This window comes from Salvia miltiorrhiza, chromosome 5, assembly GCF_028751815.1.
Source record: "Salvia miltiorrhiza cultivar Shanhuang (shh) chromosome 5, IMPLAD_Smil_shh, whole genome shotgun sequence".
NCBI lineage: Eukaryota > Viridiplantae > Streptophyta > Magnoliopsida > Lamiales > Lamiaceae > Salvia > Salvia miltiorrhiza.
Genome location: NC_080391.1, coordinates 20,448,533 through 20,468,955, shown reverse-complemented (window position 1 = coordinate 20,468,955; position 20,423 = coordinate 20,448,533). Strand labels below are relative to the sequence as shown.

The 20,423-nt window shown below is 35.5% G+C and overlaps 1 protein-coding gene across 2 annotated transcripts; it reads left to right on the top strand.

Moving 5' to 3' along the window:
* Window positions 1–14,284: 14,284 nt before the first annotated feature.
* LOC130986633 (auxin response factor 5) lies at window positions 14,285–20,189 on the top strand. 2 transcript variants are annotated; one of them, XM_057910094.1, is made up of 15 exons: window positions 14,285–14,629; window positions 15,188–15,426; window positions 15,525–15,637; window positions 16,382–16,480; window positions 16,580–16,636; window positions 16,774–16,926; window positions 17,012–17,096; window positions 17,256–17,346; window positions 17,494–17,658; window positions 17,749–17,871; window positions 17,955–18,030; window positions 18,123–18,258; window positions 18,346–19,592; window positions 19,664–19,851; window positions 19,921–20,189. In XM_057910094.1, the coding sequence occupies exons 2-15, from the start codon at window positions 15,324–15,326 to the stop codon at window positions 20,039–20,041; spliced, it is 2,757 nt and encodes a 918-aa protein (XP_057766077.1). In that variant the 5' UTR covers window positions 14,285–14,629; window positions 15,188–15,323; the 3' UTR covers window positions 20,042–20,189. The 2 variants fall into 2 exon arrangements, with proteins under 2 accessions (XP_057766077.1, XP_057766076.1); XM_057910093.1 differs by having other exon boundaries at window positions 14,318–15,426.
* The last annotated feature ends 234 nt before the right edge of the window (window positions 20,190–20,423 follow it).

Genomic DNA, 20,423 nt, shown 5'->3' with positions numbered 1-20,423 from the left:
CGAATGTAAAGTTCATGGTTAAAAATGTAAGTTTCAAAAGTCATGTGCAAAATGAAATTGCGACTAAAGTTTGTGTATTTTCATGCAATTAACCCTTTTAAAAATTGTACAAATTACACATCACATCCTAACTTAACTAATAGGCCCTCTTATGCAATGCACAGATTACGATGTACTGCCTTCATTCATAAAATATTCTAAGGGAGGGAGACACGAATTTTAAAAAAATTTGTGCTGTTTATTTAATTAATGAAGAAAGAGGCCCACAAACGAAGAAAAGTGGAAAAAGTTAATTAAGTTAATGAGTGCAGAATAAATCACATATTAGCGAGTGGAGAAATGGAACCATAAATTTACTAAAAATAGAATATGACAACTTTTCGTGAACGGGCCAAAATGACATATTAGGACAATATTTCGTGGACGGAGTGAGTGTTTTATTATTTTTAAAATTTTAAATTATATAAAAATATCAAATTGTCATAATTTATGGGTTAGATTAACTTGTAGCAAAAAAATATATTAATTTAAATACTAGTATTTGGTTTAAAATAGTGTATGATGACAATATTATCAATTTAGTTAATATAATATTAAATTTTATGAGTATTATAAAATAATAATAGTTTAATACATATGACAATAATAATTAAATTTATAGATTGTAAAACAAATAATTTTACGCAATCTCATTTTGAGCAAACAATACTAAATCTTAATATAACAAAATTAATAGTCATCATTTAATATAATAAGTTTAGGCTCTTAAAAGTTCAAACTATATTATTATTAAAAGTTCATATTTAAATAGTCCAAAGCTAATTAAAAATTAGGAAAAATACAATTAATATAAAAGAAAAATATAACAATAAATAAATAAATAATTCATACCCAGAAGTAAATAAATCTATATAATATTTTAAGTGTATACACAACCTTTGCTGAAAATTCATATTTGCTGAATACACAACCTTTGCTGAAAATTCATATTTGACGCGAAGTTAGGATTTTACATTTTAATACACCAACTTTCGTTATTGTCCAAATTTGACACGACTTAATTCTTAAAAATTCAAAAAACAACCCCTTTTTGTAAATAATTATACAAAGACCCACTTATGTTATAATTCGGGACATTTAAACCAAAACAAGATATTTCCTTATGATGTTTTCTTTTAAACCATTTTAGGCGCGGATCAAAGATTAAAAGAAAACATCATAAGGAAATATCTTGTTTTGGTTTAAACGTCCCAAATAATAACATAAGTGGGTCTTTGTATAATTATTTACAAAAAGGGGTTATTTTTTGAATTTTTAAAAATTAAATCGTGTCAAATTTGAACAACAACGAAAGTTGGTGTATTAAAATGTAAAATCCTAACTTCGCGTCAAATATGGATTTTTGGCAAAGTTTGTGTATTTTCACGCAATTATCCCTATTTTAAATTATAATTTTTAGATATAAAACTAATTTTTATTTAACATAATTTTAATTGAACAACCATGTAACTTTTTTGAAAGGAAAAAAGATGGCATCCACTTATTTTACCACCAACAAACGAAAACAACATGTAAAAAAAAGCATATTGTTCAACATTAAAGATAGAGAAGAGAGGGAAAAAAATATAACTTGACACTTTAAACGATCATAACATATTCGTTTCAAATTTATTTTTTAATTAATTTTTACATTAAATTAAAGATCTTTTCGTAAGATCTTTAATTTAACATTCATATTGAATATTTTTTCATGAATCGAAGTTAACAATTAAAAAAAATAGAAAAAAAAAAAGAGAGAACAATTTTGGTGGAAAAAAGTGAGAGGAGAGAAAATATGGTAGTAAAAAAACTCATGTTTTATAATTAATTATCATTATTAATATTACCGTAAGCTGGGCCTCTTTCTTTACTCATAATATACTTAACCACTTTTATTAAAATTCGTGTCACTCCCTCTTAATTAGGACTATGTTTACCGGACAAATGGAGTATTATATAAAGATCCGCGCAATAATCAATAAATAAATTAGTTCAAATTAAATCGATATCCAAATAAAATGAAATTTACAATCCACTCTTTAAGTGAGATTTGAGCTCAAAATCTCTCTGAGAATAAGTACTTTGATATTAGAGTAAAATTTTGAAGTAGCCAAAATGAAGCATAAAACACAATTTATGGCCACACATTGAAAAAAAACAAATTTTGGCCATTTTTATTGATTTGGACGTTTTTACCCTTAATGAGGCGGACCGGGTAGGATCAGGCACGCGGGTCGCGTGCCGGGTCGGGTTAGGCACTTATGGCACTAATAGTACCATAAGTGCCAAGATTTTACTTTGGATTTCCGTTGGCACTTATGGCACTAATAGTGCCATACGTGCAGCACACAGATCAGATCAGATCTGCCATGGCTGAAATCGAAGGAGACGGAGATCAGATCTGCCGATGGAGGAGGCGGCGCAACGATCAGATCAGATCCACCGCCGCCGCCTCATCAGACCAGATCTGCCGCCGCCGCGCGCTGGAGAGAAAGAGAGAGAAGAGAGCGGCAGCCGCTGGAGAGAGAGAGAGGGAGGATCTCCTCCACCACCGCCGCGAGAGCTCCGACGAATTCTTCAAGCTCGGTGCCGCTGCCGCGCAGCCGCTGGAGAGAGAGAGAGAGGGAGATGAGAAAGAGAGAGGAGCCCCTGGAGAGAGAGAGAGAGAGAGAGAGATGAGAAAGAGAGAGGAGAGAGAGAGAGAAGGGTAGAATAGTCATGACATACAAAAAATGGCCAAAATTTATGTTTTTTCAAATGGTGGACAAAATTTGATGTTGTATGTTGAATAGGGCCATTCGGCCCTATTGTTTCTTGATATTACTCCCTTTGTCCCACTACAAGTGATATTATTTCTATTTTGGGTGTCTCATCATAAGTGAGACTATTTCCTTTTGGGTAAAAGTTTTATCATTTAAACACTTTTTTCATTTTTTTACTTACACACAAAATACAAATTTCTTAATTTTCGTGCCCCAAAAAAAGGGTCTCACTTATAGTGAGATGAAGGGAGTATAACTTTACCATTGAAACAAGACCTCGTTGGCAGAAATCAAACAAACTCAATATATATATTCATACACACTAGATTCAATTTAACAACAAATTAGTAATACCATGCTATTGTTTTCATAGGATACCAACAGATAGGCGTTGGTAGAAACATAAATAATGTCACAGGGCTCAAATTGTGGTAATGAAAAAATTTACGTACCACGCTGAATCTAATGTGGATATACACAATATATAAAAAATGATTTCCCTATCAAATTTGACAAGCCATGTGGATATTGTAATGTCGGGACTTGGGTATCCTAACATTATTGAAAAAGAAAATATTGAAATAATATGTACTACGCCTCAAAAAAATTAAAATTAATAATATGTACTAGGCGAAGGTGCTTCAGCCAACGCTAAAATATACTCCTCTAATAAAGAGAAGAGATACTAACCCGTAGGACCCAAGACTTTTACTTCTGGTTAAATAAAGGTCTGAATTTTTCGAAAAAGTTGTGTTGTTACTGAGATTTCTCTTCCTAATTTGTATTCAAGATAAATTTATAAGCCTATGTTTATCAGCAACCATCCAACCACCCAACCATCCAACCATCTTCAATATTTAATTAATTTCTCTCTCTTTCACATCACTATATTTATTCCAACCCAACCACCTCTATTTTTGTTGATTTATCAATGACCATCCAACCACCCAACCACAACATTATATATAATTATTTTATTATTATTTTTAATCGTAATAATTTTAATTATATTAAATATAAATTAAAATATTACAAAAAAATTAAAAGGAAAAAAAAAACAAACTAATACAAATTTAAATTACGACAAACTATAAATATAAACTACAACATTGCAAATTCGAAATAGAAAAAAAAAATACATACTAAGCATTTAATTATCATCGCCAAACTTTTGCCAAATGTGTTCGATCAAGTCATTTTTTAGAGCATTGTGAGCTTCCCTGTTACGAAGTTGTGTCCTGTTCCTCATATAGCTTGCTAGACTTGCAATCCGTTCCGTGGAAAATTCAAAATTAGGATCATCATTAGCTTCAACATCTTCACTTTGGCTATTGAACCTTCTAACTTCCATAAATTCTGTTGGATCACAGTAATTTAGGTAAGTATGCCGCTCGTCTTCCACTATCATATTGTGCATAATAATGCAAGCAAGCATTACTTTTCCCATCATATCACGATCCCACATGAGACATGGTCGTTTGATAAAATTGAAACGAGCTTGTAAAACTCCAAATGCACGCTCAACATCTTTTCGAGCAGCCTCTTGATGTTGAGCAAACAGTTGATGTTTTCGAGTTTGTGGACCATTAACAGATTTGACAAATGCTGCCCATGAAGGATATATACCATCAGTGAGATAATATCCCATATCTTTTTCATGGCCATTTACCACATAACTAACCTTTGGTGCTCGACCTTCCAATATATCTTTGAAAACAGGCGATTGGTGAAGCACATTGATATCATTTCTTGAACCTGGAGTTCCAAAAAATGCGTGCCAGATCCATAGGTCTTGAGATGCGACTGCTTCCAAGATGATTGTTGTCTTACCGCTTCTTCCTGTATATTGCCCAGCCCATGCAGTAGGGCAATTTTTCCATTCCCAATGCATGCAATCAAAACTACCAAGCATACCGGGAAAACCGCGTTGAGCACCAACATACAGTTTCCCATTCTGTTAATTGCATCAGTTTCCTTCTCACGTACGATCCTCAGGGCTTGAAGTTCTGCAGTAAAATCCTCAGAAATAATCGACTGTTGTGACATTTTAGCTTTTCCTTTCCTTTTTGCTTTTGCTTTATCTCTACCAGCAGGACGACGGATTGTTGAAGTTTCACTTACAGGAGTTTCAGAGGTGGAGTTGTTTGGATTCTCATCTTCCTCGGTGGTTCTTGATTTTTTGGAACTGCCACGATCTTCGTCAACATCATCTTCATCATCAACTGCACGGGCACGCGTACGCTCAGTGCCGAACTTCAGCTCCCAATTCGGATGATGACGCATGACTTTTTCAAAAACCTCATAGTGCGTAAACTTAGTTGTTCCATAAAAAAATTGTGCTTCCTTCTCAATATCTGCATCAGACATGCCGCTACTTTTTCTAGCATATGCTTCCTCATGTGCACCCACCCACTTAGTTACATTCGCATTCAACCTCTTGTAACGATTTCTCAATGACTCTATGCTTCTTTTCTCTCCCATTAATCGCGAGTTGTCAGCCCGAGATTCTTCATACATTGCTTGAATGCGTTTCCATAAAGTGGCCTTATTTTGATTAGTGCCAACAATTGGATCCGAGCTACAAGTACACCAAGCATACATGAGCGCCAAATCTTCTTGATCATTCCAACCTTTCGGACCGCTGGAGGTGTTTGTGTTTGTGGGGTGGATATTTTCTGGAGTGGAATTTTCACGAGTGAGATCATATGGAAATTGAGGGTTTGAACCAGATCCAAAAACTTGGCTATCAATATTATCAAGATTAGGATAATAATCTTGCGAGTTTGAGAAATTTTGAGAATCCTCAAAAAAAATTCTAGGATCCATTGCAAAAAGTAGAAAATTTTGGTATGTATAACTATAAACAAATGAGGTCTATTTATAGAGAAATTAAAATTATAAATTTTAATATATATATATATATATAATAGATATTAAAATTTTATGCTAATATCTAAATTAAAATCAACCAACCAATAAAATTGCAACACATCATCAAAATCCTATCTAAAATGTGGAAGAGACCGCAGGTCTCAATTTGGTGGGGTGGAGACCACGGTCGGTCGACTTCAGCATAGATCATCTCATTTTTGCTTTTTTTTTTTTTTAATTTCCTATGTGGCGGTCGACCACTGGCAAATTGGTTGCCGTTATTTGTAGTCTAAAGGAAAAGGCTAGATTGTGTTTAAATTTGAAAGTAATTTTATTATTAGAAAATATGATGTGTGATTACAATCATAAGATCTCATTATTTATAGACTATTACAATTAGGGACTCAACAGTAATTTCAGGTCTGGATACGAGAGGAGCACTTTCGTCTTTCTAGAGTCTTCTTCACAACCATGGGTATCTTCATCTTTTCCTCTTTAGTATCTTCCACGTGGGCCGACAATCAGATTTTCCTTCGTTCATGCAACTGCAAAGAGCAATCAAAAGGACTACTTGCAAGACGTTTACAACAACCCCTCCTAGGTGCACTCATTTTCCTCATCTGAAAAGGTTTTCTTTTTGTCTTTTTTCTCATATCAGCATCCCTTTAGAGTTCCCATGCCTTAGCTCCTTGGACGGTCGTCTCCTCTGAAGAGCTTTGGTCGTAATCTGGGAGTTATTCTCTGTTAACTTCAAGTTGCCTTTTTTTCTAGCTTGACTCTGTGTTGGTGAACATTGATTCCTTAATTACTATCACAACGGAGGCCTGGTCCTGTTTCATGGAATCGGGTATTTGGGTCAAACTTTCTTGCTCAGAGCAGAGGCCCAAATATCATCCTTATCAATACTAACTTGCCAAAAACGTAACATTATTAACGAAAATATTGAACATTATGATATGATATAATATTATATTAATATTTGTCCTATTTATGACTGAAATAATACTCAGTAAAATATACTTTTTTGGTCCAAAAAATATAGTATGATTGTATGATTTAAATGTGAGTTCTAATAAATGGTTGAAAGATATATATATAAAGTGAAGAAAAAAAATCTATTAAAGTAGATTTGTTAGAAATTAATAAAATATTTATGAAATGAGTTGTTCATAAATATTGTTAAGCCTAAAAATAACAGCTCTAACGGAAAGTTAAAAGAACGCAAGAATTTACATGGTTCGATCATAAAGATCTACATTCACGGAAGGGCTAGGATAAAAATAACTCTTAAAATATAAAATACGAACCAACTTTTTTTTTTATAAGAAAAAAGGAATTTATAAAAAAATGGGTACCAGCAGTACCAAGATCACATTACAGAGTCACAAAAGAAGAAGCATCTGCTAACCATCCCTCTAAGTTCGAATCAAAGTCAAGAAACCCGAAAATCTTACCCCAGCTCCACATCCTTACCTTAATCTCTGTAACCACTTTGTGTATGTCCTATCCTTTGTTTTCGAATCTGCTCACATTTCTACATCTCCAGACGACCCAGTTAACACAACACCATAGCGCAAGTAAGAATTTTCTACTCCCTTTCCAGTTTCCCAGATTAGTAAAAGAAAGGAAGTGTGAAACCACGTTAAGTGGTCTCACAAAACACATACCAAGCCAACTAAGGATATCGTCCCAAACTTTTTCCGTCTTCGGGCAATGTAAAAGGAAATGGTTAATCGTCTCCTCGTTATGAAAGCATGCATTGCAGCCGAGATCCACTTCGTCCACCAGAATATTTCTTCTTCTAAGATTGACACACGTGGGAAGTCTATCTCTTAGCGTCTGCCATGTTGTGACCCTAACTTTATGCGGAACTGGGCTATTCCACACCTTCGAGAGGATGTCGTTGATCGCTTCCGATGCTGGCCTCTCCTGTCTTGTCTTTTTAATGACTTCGTATGCCGATCTTGTGGAATAGATACCATCCTTAACAGCAGTCCAAGACCAATCATCAACAGCACCTGCATCAAGCTTAGCACCAGAAATGAAAGATAACAGAGCTTCAACCCCCCTCAAGTCTCTTTCAAAAAGCTCTCGTCTCCAGCTCAGTTCCCACTTCCAGACCCCATTCTCCCAAGTACCCGACTCACTAATGAGGGCCTCTTTATTAGCACAAAGATGATACAACCTAGGGAAGACGAACTTTAGAGGCACCGACCCTACCCATTTGTGACTCCAAAATACGAACCAACTAAAATGTATGAATTGATGTAGAACACTTATGAATTCGTTGTGTAAATGTATAAATTGCGAAAAATAATTTTTTTTGTTATGTATGAGATTCGAACTCAGAACCATGAATTCATCCAATAAGGTGATGAATCAACCGTAAATCTTGATGATTTAAGAGCTAAAAATGTTAATATTTTATATTTTAAGAGGTGTTTTTATTTTAGTTCGTCCTTAAAAATATATATATCAAAATAAATATACCATATTTATTGTACACATACCAAAATGATAAAATCAATCCTTAAAAGATATGTAAAATAATACTTCATTAAGGGTAGGTAGAAAATGTCAAAGATTGCTAATTGCAAAGTGTAAACATAATATTTTCGTTAAGAAAAGAGTTGTTAAGAGCTCCTGGTTAAGTAACATAGGAAATCGGCAGAGCAGCTGCTTTCGAGGTCCATTCCTAATGTGCGCCGTATGTTAGAGACTATCGTGCACTGTACGCATGCCCCAACGGTCAAAAAAATAATAATCTGACGCGAAAGCTCATAACAAAAAAATTCAACAGCGCCCGAGAAAATACGACGAAAGGAAACATTTAATTCCATTTTATTTTTGGAATATAAAATATTCCCCAAAATAACACGAAAATGGTCTAGTCTTGATGCGCCCAAACATGAGAGGAAATGACCCTTTTTTGCTCATACCTCGTAATCCACGTGCTAAAATGCGCCCGCTTCTTGTCTTTTTCTCATCTCTATTCATCTCAACTTTTTAGAGACCTTTCAATTTGGGTCGAAAAAATATTTAATATTTTGCTACTTAATTAAGTTTTGTCTCTTTGATTTTAAGTTTATTTAAAAAAATAACAAATCTTTAATGTTTATAGGTATTTTTAAATAGCTCATTATACTCCCTCTGTTGAATTCAATAGACCATATAACTTGAACACGAATGTTAAAAAATCAATAATTTATGATAATACAAAAGAGAAAGTAATCTTTTTTATGATATATTTGTCAAAAAGTAGAAGAGAGAAATAAAGAAGAGATAATTATGTGTTTGAGACAACAATATTTAGAGTAAATAATGAGTTATGTGAAAATATTTATTATGTATTGACTTTTCATTTTAGGAAATGACCTATTGAAATGAGACGTCTAAATAAGAAAACATATTCTATCGAAATGACCATGTTCTTTTACATTGCCCGAAGACGGAAAAAGTTTGGGACGATATCCTTCGCTGGCTTGGTATGTGTTTTGTGAGACCACCTAACGTGGTGTCACACTTTCTTTCGTTTTCTAATTTGGGAATCTGGAAAAGGAGTAGAAAATTCTTACTTGCGCTGTGGTGTTGTGTTAACTGGGTCGTCTGGAGATGTAGAAATGTGAGCAGATTCGAAAACAAAGGATGAGACATACACAAAGTGGTTACGGAGATTAAGGTGAGGATGTGGAGTTGGGGTAAGATTTTCGGTTTTCTTGATTTAGATTCGAACTTAGAGGGATGGTTAGCTGATGCTTCATCTCTTGTGACTCTGTAATGTGATCTTGGTACTGCTGGTACCCATGGTTTTTTTTTATAAATTCCTTTTTTCTTATAAAAAAAAATCCTATTGAATTGGAACAAATGAACATCTAATGTGAACTAGACTTCAACAATGCTTATAAATATTGTGCGACACATTAATTCTGATATTGCTGTATAAATACAAACATATAGTTGAGCCAAATACTAACAGGCTCGAGCTCGACTCGACCTTATGTGTTGTTGATCAAGCTCGGCTCGTCACCCATTTTATTGAGTTCAAGTTTGACTTGTGTGATATTTGATAATGTCAATTTGATCTCGAGCTTGACTCGTCAAATATTAATATAAATGATGTTCGAGCTCGAACTTATCAAAAACTCATGAAAAACTTAAAAATATTTAAAATGTACTCTTAATCTTTTTTTTTTTTTCAAAATGAACTCTTAATCTTAATCAATATGTTACTCAAGCTCCAGCTTGACTCGTGTAAAGTTGATCGAAAATTTTAATTTGAAATATTAAATAAATAATAAAGATAATTATATATTATATTTATAATAATTTTAAAATTCGAACTAAAACTTAAAAGCAGGCCAATGATTTATTTACCGAATTAGGAAAAATTGAATTAAACAAACGTGTACACTCTCCGTACGGTCCTCGGCCACTTATTTCTTCAGAAAACGTAACTCTTTTATTGAAGAGGTAATGTAATAATGAAGTTATACTGTTTAATTACTTAGTGAGAAGGAGAAGAAGTCAGATGGAGGAAAGTAATTATCAAATTAAATTTGGTGAACCACACTCAATTAACTCATAACAATAAGTTTCTTAATCTCCGTGCCCAAATAAAAGTGACCACTTTTATTGGGACCGAGAGAGTAGTATTTATTTTTAAAGGTGTGTGATAATATATCTAATTGCCAAATTGTACAAAAGTTCTACGAACTGCTGCATAAAACGTCACATCAATTTAAAAAATGGAGAAAAGTTGAAACTTGGTTTCTAAATTTAAAAGAATGAGACGAGTGGTAGATTTCTCTGTTAACTGATCTCTGAAGTTTAATGAGAACCAACTCATAAATACGTGGAGTTATAAGTTCCGAAATACTTCTTCCACCTTTATAAAAAATCATCATTAATTTATAAATAATACCAATTTTAATAAAGTAATTAAATGTATTGTGAATGGAGTAAGAATTTCATTTTATTATAAGTGAAAAATTTACCAAAAAATAATTTAAATACATTTTATAAAAATAGACGAAAATACCAAATTGAATACTTTTTATAAGGACGAAGGGAGTATATTTTATAACATGAGTTACATGGTAAGAAATATTATTAGAGTGGAGTTATAAATTACGATATAATACATATTTTATAATTTTTTTATTTAATTTGAACAATGAAAACAACAATCTTTTTTTTTTAAATTATAAAAGGTATCTAAATATAATCAATTATGCAACCCGCACGCATACGGGACCTCACCACCACCCAAATGGTGGAAAAACATCACTATGCAGGCGAGAAACTCCCAAACAATACAACACTGTACGCAGACGGCAATACAACACCACCTAAAGTGAGAAAACATCACCGCATCCAAACGAGATTGAATTCAAGACCTCTCACAAAGGAGAATTTTTTGGTGCCTCAACTTTGCCACTAAAGCAAAACCTCATTGACAAGAAAGCAGTAAAATTTGAACTCCAGAAACTTCACCATTTATTGATTAAAGTATAAACCGTTTAGATATTCCATTAAGATATTTTATAATAATTAAATTTTTATATTATTGATTGTAATAATAGTTTATATTTTTGATGTACAAACAATACGACGATTCAAACAACAATTTACAGCATATAAAGTTCATAATGCTATGCTCAGATGTAAGCACTTACAATTAAACATGATTCATGTTTAAGTTGGTTTCGCTTTGGTTAAATCGAGATTAATTCGATTCAATATCCTTTAACAAATCGAGATTAGTTCAAATCAATAATCCGTCCTATGATCTGAATATTTCAAGTTTTAAATTTATTCTTATTTCTCACTATATTTTCAAAGAATTTAGTGAGAATGACTAAATATTGTGAGAAATGAGAATAAATTCAGATCATAAGATATTCAAAATTTTTATGGTGGAATATTTATTCGAATTAATCATGAGATATATAGTTAACGAATAAATTAATAAAAGTTATGAATAGGCTGCTTGTAACGCATGAATAGTTATTATTATTTTTTTAACTTGATGAATAGTCATTATTATTTGGGTTCGAATCCTAAAGAACACGAAAATTTCACCACATTAACTGAATATTACTATTTGTGCACTCTAAATAATTTATTTATAAAATTTATTAATTTATTAGTTATTCTTATTTATCACGAAAAATAACATTCTAACTCAATCTCCTATATGTGGTGACATTTTAGATTGATTTGTTGGTGTTGATTTCATGTATCCTACTGCTGATATTTACCTAGAGTGCGATTTTTTTTACCAGGGTTCGAATCCAGAAGGGAGCGAAAATTTACCAATTTTTTTAATATCGTTATTCATCAGTATATACTGCCTTATTCAACATTACATATTGCCCTTAATTAGTTCATTGTACTCATGATTTCACGAAAAATAACAATCTCACTATAGTGCACCTCTATATATAAAATCACCCCTTAAAATATAAAATAGGAATCATTTTCAGCCCTTAGTTCATCAAGATCTACGGTCAATTCATCACCTTGTTGGATGAATTCATGATCCTGAGTTCGAATATCATATGTAGCAAAAAAATTATTTTACGCAATTCATACATTTATACAAAAAATTCATACGTGTTCTACATAAAATTCATACATTAAAAATTGCTCTTATTTCTTATTTTAAGATGTGCTCTCACGGTAGCCACCCTTATACACACACACACAGCTGTGATCCCGTGAGAGTTAACTAATCCAGTGAGAGTTAACTATTTTTGTGAGAATAAAAATAGCGAATAAGCCAATATAAATCTCTTATAAGACACGAATAACGTATTCAATTCATGTGGTGAAATTTTCGTCATTCCAAGTAAATATTATCCATATGATTTGAATATTTCACTTTCCAAATTCATTCTCATTTCTCCATTACATTTGACCATTTTCACTAGATCATTTTACTCCTCTCTCTCTCTCTCTCTTAGGGGTGGGCTACCGTGAGAGCACATCTTAAAATAAGAAATAAGAACAATTTTTAATGTATGAATTTTATGTAGAACACGTATGAATTCGTTATATAAAAGTATGAATTATGAAAAATAAATTTTTGCTACCTTTGAGATTCGAACTCATGACCATAAATCCATCCAACAGGATTACGAATCAACCGTAGATCTTGATGATCTAAGGGTTGAAAATGATTTTTATCTTAAGAAATGCTCTTATTTTAGCCCTTCCCTATATATATATATATATAGATTATTGTGAAAATCATATTTTATCATGAGAACTGAGAATAAATAGTGTCCTGACATGTAAAGTTACTGCATTCACTGTAAAATAAATTGTATTAGGAAAAAAAATTAAAATATTTTGTTTTCGAATTTGAACTCACGTACTACATTCATCTATAAAATGGTGTATCAATCATAAATTTTCAAATCCAAAGACTGAGAATAATTTTTCGTTCTTATATTAAATAAAAATATTTATTTGAAACTCTTATATATTTATATGATTTTCGAATTTGTGGTTATTTATATGGTTTTTGACATTAAATATTGAAACAATGGTGTCAAATGGCCACATTGAACATGCAAACACAATATTTGACCACTAATTGAAAAAACATAAATTATGGCCATTAATTAGGCAATATGCCTAATATAACCCTAATTGGGTGGACTGGGTAGGGTCAGGAGCGCAGGTCGCGTGCCGGGTAGGATCAGGCACGCGGGTCGGGTTAGGCACTTATGGCACTATTAGTGCCATAAGTGCCAACGATTTTTTTTTTTACTCCCCCTGCCATGTCTACCCCCCAGACCCCCGACCCCACCCACCCCCAAGCCAAAAGAAACTTTTTAAACACTTCCCCTAGGGTTTAGATATTCCATTTAGGGTTTAGATTATCCATTTAGGGTTTAAATGTTCCATTTAGGGTTTAGATGATGTTGTTGTTTCTATATTTGTTCTGCATGTTTGGCACTTATGGCACTAATAGTGCCATAAGTGCTAAAAAGACCATTTTACTTTATTTTATTTTGGATTTTCGTTGGCACTTATGTCATTATTAGTGCCATAAAATAAAATAACAAAAGTAAAATTTGATTTATTTTTATCTAGGGGAAGTAATTTTTTTTTTTTTTGTTTTTGGCTTGGGGGCGGGTGGGGTCTGGGGTCTGGGGGGTAGACAGGGCAGTGGGAGTAAAAAAAAAAATTCGTTGGCACTTATGGCACTAATAGTGCCATAAGTGCCTAACCCGATCCGCGTGCCTGATCCTACCCGGCACGCGACCCGCGCTCCTGACCCTACCCAGTCCGCCCAATTAAGGGCAAAAACGTCCCAAAGCTATAAAAATGACCAAAATTTATGTTTTTTCAATGAGTGGCCATAATTTGTGTTTTATGATTCATTTTGGCTATTCCAAAATTTTACTCTTAAATATTTATATGGTTTTGGAATTTGTGGGTTTAAATGATTTTTGTCATTAAATATTTTCTGTAATGGATAGCAATACGATTTATAAAATCAAAATTAGTAACACACACGTTAAGCCCACATGACGATGTATAGGGATTAATGAGAGGATTTATTTGGAAATAAATTAGGATTTATTTTTAGTTGCAAAAGCTAAAATACTAAAAAAATGGTACCTACATTCTTACATTCTTTCTAGTACATGGGAGTAGTTTATGGGTGCAAGCAAAGGTTGTCTGATTTTCTCTGCAAATTTCTGTTTCTCATTTCTTCAGCTCACAAAACGGAACCAACTATTTTCAGCAAGTTTATGCGCAGCTTAAGAGTAATCACACTCTTTGCCAGTTTTGAGGCAATCCCTTGAAATAACATGTAGCGAGAAACTCGAGAACAGTGAACGAGATGGAATAATGTTATTGTTAAAGGAGAGAGAGAGGAGAGAGAAGGGGAGAAAAAAGATTGAAGCTTTTTGGTGTTATGTTGATTGAGAAAGAGAAAGGTGAAGCCTTTTTCCATTTCAATTTGCTCTCTCAAGCGCCATTTTTGAGTATTGAAAGGTCAATTTCTTTAAGAGAAGAATATCAAGAGCGAAAAAGGGAAGAGAAACACTTGATAGTCCAACCACTCATGCTTTGATCCGCGTGCTTTGATGGGCAAAGGAAACTGACCCCTCTAAAATCATACTCTTTGTGTGTGTGTGTGTTTATATCTTTTTTAATAAAAAAGAAAATTCCCTTTTAGCTGTTGATGGGTTGGTGGTGATAGGGGGAGGGGGGCGAGGAAGCCCCACTTAGATTTTTCACTGTTACTTTTTTGCAGTGTGTGTTTTGTTCCTTGGTTTTGGATTTTTTAGAGCATGCTTTGTTTGATTGGCTCCTCTCATACCACTAGATTCTCTGAATATTTGTCTTGGCCTTATTCCTCTGTTCCCTCCAAGACAATATTACTCCCTACTTGAATTCTCTTTTAATATACATGCATTTTCTTCAACTACTTTATTACTAGTTTATATTGCAATTCTTTTCTTGATGGGGTGATTTCCAATCTCTTTGTGAAGCTTGATTCTTGGCTCCGTTGCTTGCTGCAAGAGATGGAGCCTCTTGGCATTGTTGTGAGATTCATGTAGAGAGAGAGTTTGTGTGTGTGTGTGTGTGTGTGTGTTTGCGTTGAGAGAGGGAGAGACAAAGGGAGAGATGGTTTCTGTTGAAGAAAAGCTGAAGCCTGGAGGTTTGGTGAGTGGGGGAAGCAATCTAATTGATGGCATGAAACTGTTGAAAGAAATGCAGGATCACACTGGTTAGTTCTACTTCACCTTCTCTTGGGTTATTTTGGTGAAAAGAGGCGAAATTCAATGGCATTATATGAAATTTATGAATGACTGTTGATCTTTTTAGGGGTAAAGAAAGCGATAAATTCTGAGCTGTGGCATGCTTGTGCTGGTCCACTGGTCACCTTGCCTCAGGTGGGAAGCCTTGTATACTACTTCCCACAAGGGCATAGCGAGCAGGTTCGTCTCTTCGTCTCGAAAGCACGTTGCATACATGAAATCAGTGAAATGAGCCAAATTTGGAAGTAATATACTAGTTCTAGTGGAATTGATTCCTTTTAGTATAAGCTTTTCTAGCTAATTGTGTAATTAGTGCAATTATCATGCTAACTCGAACTTGTCTTTCACCTTCACCGATTGAATTCGTTTGTTGGCCATACTTAACTTGAGTTTTCTGTGTAGAAATTAAGTCTGCCCTGTTTATTTGTGTGCTTATTCAGGGCTCTTTTGTCTAAGCTTAAGTGAAACCGAGTTAGATAGCTATATATCAATTACAGTACATTCTTTCCATTTGAAATGTTCCGAGCTTTACTAGATTCCGCAGAATTTTGGCCCTTTGAGAAGTAAACACCAATGTGTGAATGCTATTTCTGTTTTGGAAAGTAGAACATCGTGCTCTATTAGAGAGTGTTCTCCATGTGTTAATAAGGTGAAAAATGAAGATAATGGGATACGATATGAACATTATTCTAGTGTTTACGTGAGGATCGTGCACGTTCCTTACGTTTTTGCTTTTTAATTTTTCATTTACTAGAATAATAGACTGATTGAGGAGTTCAAAACATTCTACTGTTTCGGAAAACAGATCCATGATATTATATATGATGTACATTTCCATTATTAGAGACGGCACGCCATTGACTTTGTCATGTTGGTCGAGTTGGATTCTGATTGAGCTGGTATATCTCGATTTCTCTGCATCAGGTTGCCGTTTCCACGAATAGATCAGCAACGACACAAATACCGAACTATCCGAATCTCCCCACTCAGTTGTTGTGCCAAGTTCACAACGTTACACTCCATGTAAGTATTTCCAGAGAGAATTATTTAATGGCTTTGGTTCACAAGAATTTGCAAATTATGCGACTCATTACATCGTTTTAACTGTCTTCGTATCAATAGGCAGACAAAGAAACCGATGAGATCTACGCCCAGATGAGCCTGCAGTGTGTAAACACTGTAAGTCTGGCAACTGTAATTTTGTTTCTCAACTTGTTTTACCATTCGACTACATCTGAAAACAGTATGGTGTCGACTTGAATTTCCATATGGTGTGCCTTCTTATCACTTGATGATGCGTGTTTTCCTTCTGGCAGGAAAAAGATGTTTTCCCTATACCTGATTTTGGACTAAAACCTAGTAAACATCCAACTGAGTTCTTCTGCAAAACTTTGACGGCCAGTGATACAAGCACACATGGCGGCTTTTCAGTTCCTCGGAGGGCTGCCGAAAAGCTCTTCCCACAATTAGTATGGTTTTGGTCTATTTGATTTTATACTCAGTCTCTATACCTCAAAATGATATCTCAATTTATTCCATGCTTACCATTTTCAGGATTACTCGATGCAACCTCCAACTCAAGAACTAGTAGTCCGGGATTTACATGATAACACCTGGACTTTTCGCCACATATACCGGGGTAAGCACACTATTGTATTCTATTAACTTAGTTACCTAAGTGTTTTTATGGTCAATTTTCTTGTTCAGCTTTAAAGTTATACATATACTCGAGGCACGCTTCTGAAACACTCTCTATAAGTATAACCTCACTGTTCTTACTTTTTTTTTTCTTATTTAGGGCAGCCAAAACGGCACCTTCTGACGACTGGCTGGAGTATGTTTGTTGGAGCAAAGCGGCTTCGAGCAGGAGATGCAGTTCTCTTTATCAGGTAGTGTTTGTAACTTTATGTTTAACTACCTTTTCCAATCTTGATTTGCTTTTACGAAAAACAAATTAAATTCTATTTATGTTTCATAAGAAATGCTTGTAAAACGAGAGAATTTTATATTTTATCCCCCCAATACTTTTACTGTAGAGACGAGAAATCGCAGTTGTTGCTGGGAGTGAGGCGTGCCAACCGTCAGCAAACGACTCTGCCATCTTCTGTTCTGTCTGCTGACAGCATGCATATAGGAATCCTTGCTGCTGCTGCTCACGCTGCTGCTAATAGAAGCCCATTTACAATCTTCTACAATCCGAGGTATCTGAAATAAGTCCTTAACTGATCTGCCCTTGTATTTTCCCAAGTCGAAGGTGGAGAAATGAACATGAAACCTTAACCATTTTGTAGGGCATGCCCTTCAGAATTTGTCATTCCGTTGGCTAAATATAGAAAAGCAGTTTATGGCACGCAGCTCTCTATTGGTATGAGGTTCGGCATTATGTTTGAAACCGAAGAATCCACTAAACGGAGGTAACATGCGATGCAGATCTGCTTTGTATTCATATCACCTCAGGTTTTGCTTTATGTTGTTTGACTTGTTTTTCTTGATACAGATACATGGGCACGATAATAGGAATAAGCGACATAGATCCATTAAGATGGCCTAACTCAAAGTGGCGTAGTCTTCAGGTAATTAAACTGACAAGGGACTTGAATCTTGCTGCAAAGTGAAATCTTTAGATACATAAATTATTTAATGTGATGCTCATTTTGAACAACAGGTCGAGTGGGACGAGCCTGGATGCGGTGATAAGCAGAATCGTGTTAGCCCTTGGGAAATCGAGACTCCTGAAAGCCTCTTCATATTTCCATCTCTAACCGCGAACCTGAAACGCCCTTTCCACTCGGCTTTCATAGGTCGCGCGTTTTGGTTTTGTTAGCATCAGACTTGTTTTGATTGTTTTGTCTTACTTGCTGATTTGTTGTTTCCCATGTATCTATCAGGAGCACCACCCGAATGGGATTCTTTGATGAATCGGCCTTTCCTCAGGGTTCCCGACAATCCACATGGCGAGTTCCAATGCCCCTCGATATCAAGCATGTGGTCCGAGCAATTATTGAAGATGCTTGCAAAGCCTCATGGTATGATGATGACTCCTCATTCTATGCAAGAGATGAAAGATGTTGCGTTACAAGAACCAAGGTCTCTAATGCAACCGGCCATCAAGCAGAAACCCGAGATGATGGTACCGCAGGATGTTTGTCTGCAAAGTGAGACTCATTCTCAGAGTTTCATCGGCCAGCCATATATAACTAATCCGAGTATCTCACCAGCAGGAAAACCTAACATCTCCCGGAACCTAACGTCTCCGGCAGCTGGTCATGAACTGTCGAAGTTAGACTCCGTTCCTGCTGAGAATCAATCAGGTCAGTGCCGGTCGGAGGGGCAGCTCAGCGAAGAGAAACTGTCGGGTAAGCCTGTGAATCCACAAAGCTTGAACAATGATTTCGTGGTCACAAGCCAGATTGGTGGCTCAGTGCCTTTCCAAACGAGCCCATGTGGAACACAATCGCGTCTGGAGACACATAGTCCGGTCGATCCATCCCAAGTAGAGTCTGCCAATGCCACCAATGCCATGCTTCAATATACCAACCAGGTTGATTTTAGTCCGTATCATATGATGTGTCCGTCTCCTTCCGGATCGTTCAGAAACACGGGATCTCTGTCCATGTTCAAGAAGCCCGATCAGTCTCCCTTGTCGTCCGAAGTTGTTTACCCGATGCTGCCTTCAGTTGGACAAGAGTTATGGGATGATGGTCCCAAGTGTGCCGGCAATCTCCCTGTCCTGCTGCCTCATCACGACATGTCGAACCTCGTCTTGAAAGACTTGTCGGATGAGAACCACAACCAGAGTGACATATATAGCTGCCTCAATCTTGATGGTAGTAACAGCGGGAGCACGGTGGTCGACCCTTGTGTTTCGAGTTCCATCTTGGACGACTTCTCTGCCCTGAAGAACATGGACTTCCCGAACCCTTCGGATTATATGGTCGGGGGCTTCTGCTCGACCCAAGACGTCCAGTCCCAGATCACGTCGGCCAGCTTAGCAGACTCTCAGACTTTCTCCATACAGGAATACGCTGACAACTCGGGTGGGGCGTCCTCGAGCAATGTCGACTTCGATGACAACAATCTCCTGCAGCAGAGCTCCTTCCAGCAAGTTACTCCCAGATTCCGGACTTACACAAAGGTGATCTCTACCCTCATTACAGTGCTTGCGATGATGGTCTCGTTTCTCATAAATTACTCGTGTTTTCGCAGATTCAAAAGGCTGGATCTGTTGGAAGGTCGATTGATGTGTCGAGCTTCAAAACGTACAAGCAACTGCGTTCGGAGATTGAACGCATGTTCGGGCTGGAGGGCCTGCTGAACGACCCCGGGTCCGGGTGGAAGCTCGTGTACGTGGACTTTGAGAGCGACGTGCTCCTCGTAGGGGATGATCCATGGGAGTGAGTAGTTGGGCTTATGTTATTAAACTGAAAGCATTAACAGTTGCAATACTAATAGGAGGTTTGCAGGGAATTTGTTGGGTGCGTGAGATGCATAAGAATTCTGTCGCCGTCGGAGGTGAAGCAGATGGGGGAGGAAGGAATGCAGCTGCTCAACTCTGCGATGCAAGTGAGTTGCGGTAAGGAATGAATGAAGATGATGAATGTTGTCTGTAAATTGGGATTCTTCTAACCTACGGCTAGACAACTCAAAAAGAGCACGTTTTTAGCTTTTCCATTGTATTTTTGTTCTAATCTATTAAACCAACTCTCTACCTAAATTATCTATCATAAATCAATCCTACTACAACTACAAATTCGTTAAATGCAGGCAAGAAATTGCAGGAATGAAGAAAAATGAGTGTCTCTGTATTGAACAAGATAAAAGTATTTCACCACATAAGTCAACGAATTATAATTATGCATAAGTTATCGTGGGAAAAAAAATCAACAAATTAGATTTTTTCCATGATAAATTTATCATAAAAAAAAGTGAGATAACAAAATTTTTCCTAGAAATGCCTCATTTCTTT

Coding starts and splice junctions, on each gene's coding strand:
- LOC130986633 (XM_057910094.1), top strand. CDS start 15,324: ATGGTTTCTGTTGAAGAAAAGCTGAAGCCTGGAGGTTTGGTGAGTGGG. Junction 15,427..15,524: donor AGAAATGCAGGATCACACTG/GTTAGTTCTACT, acceptor TGATCTTTTTAG/GGGTAAAGAAAGCGATAAAT. Junction 16,481..16,579: donor TTCACAACGTTACACTCCAT/GTAAGTATTTCC, acceptor TCGTATCAATAG/GCAGACAAAGAAACCGATGA.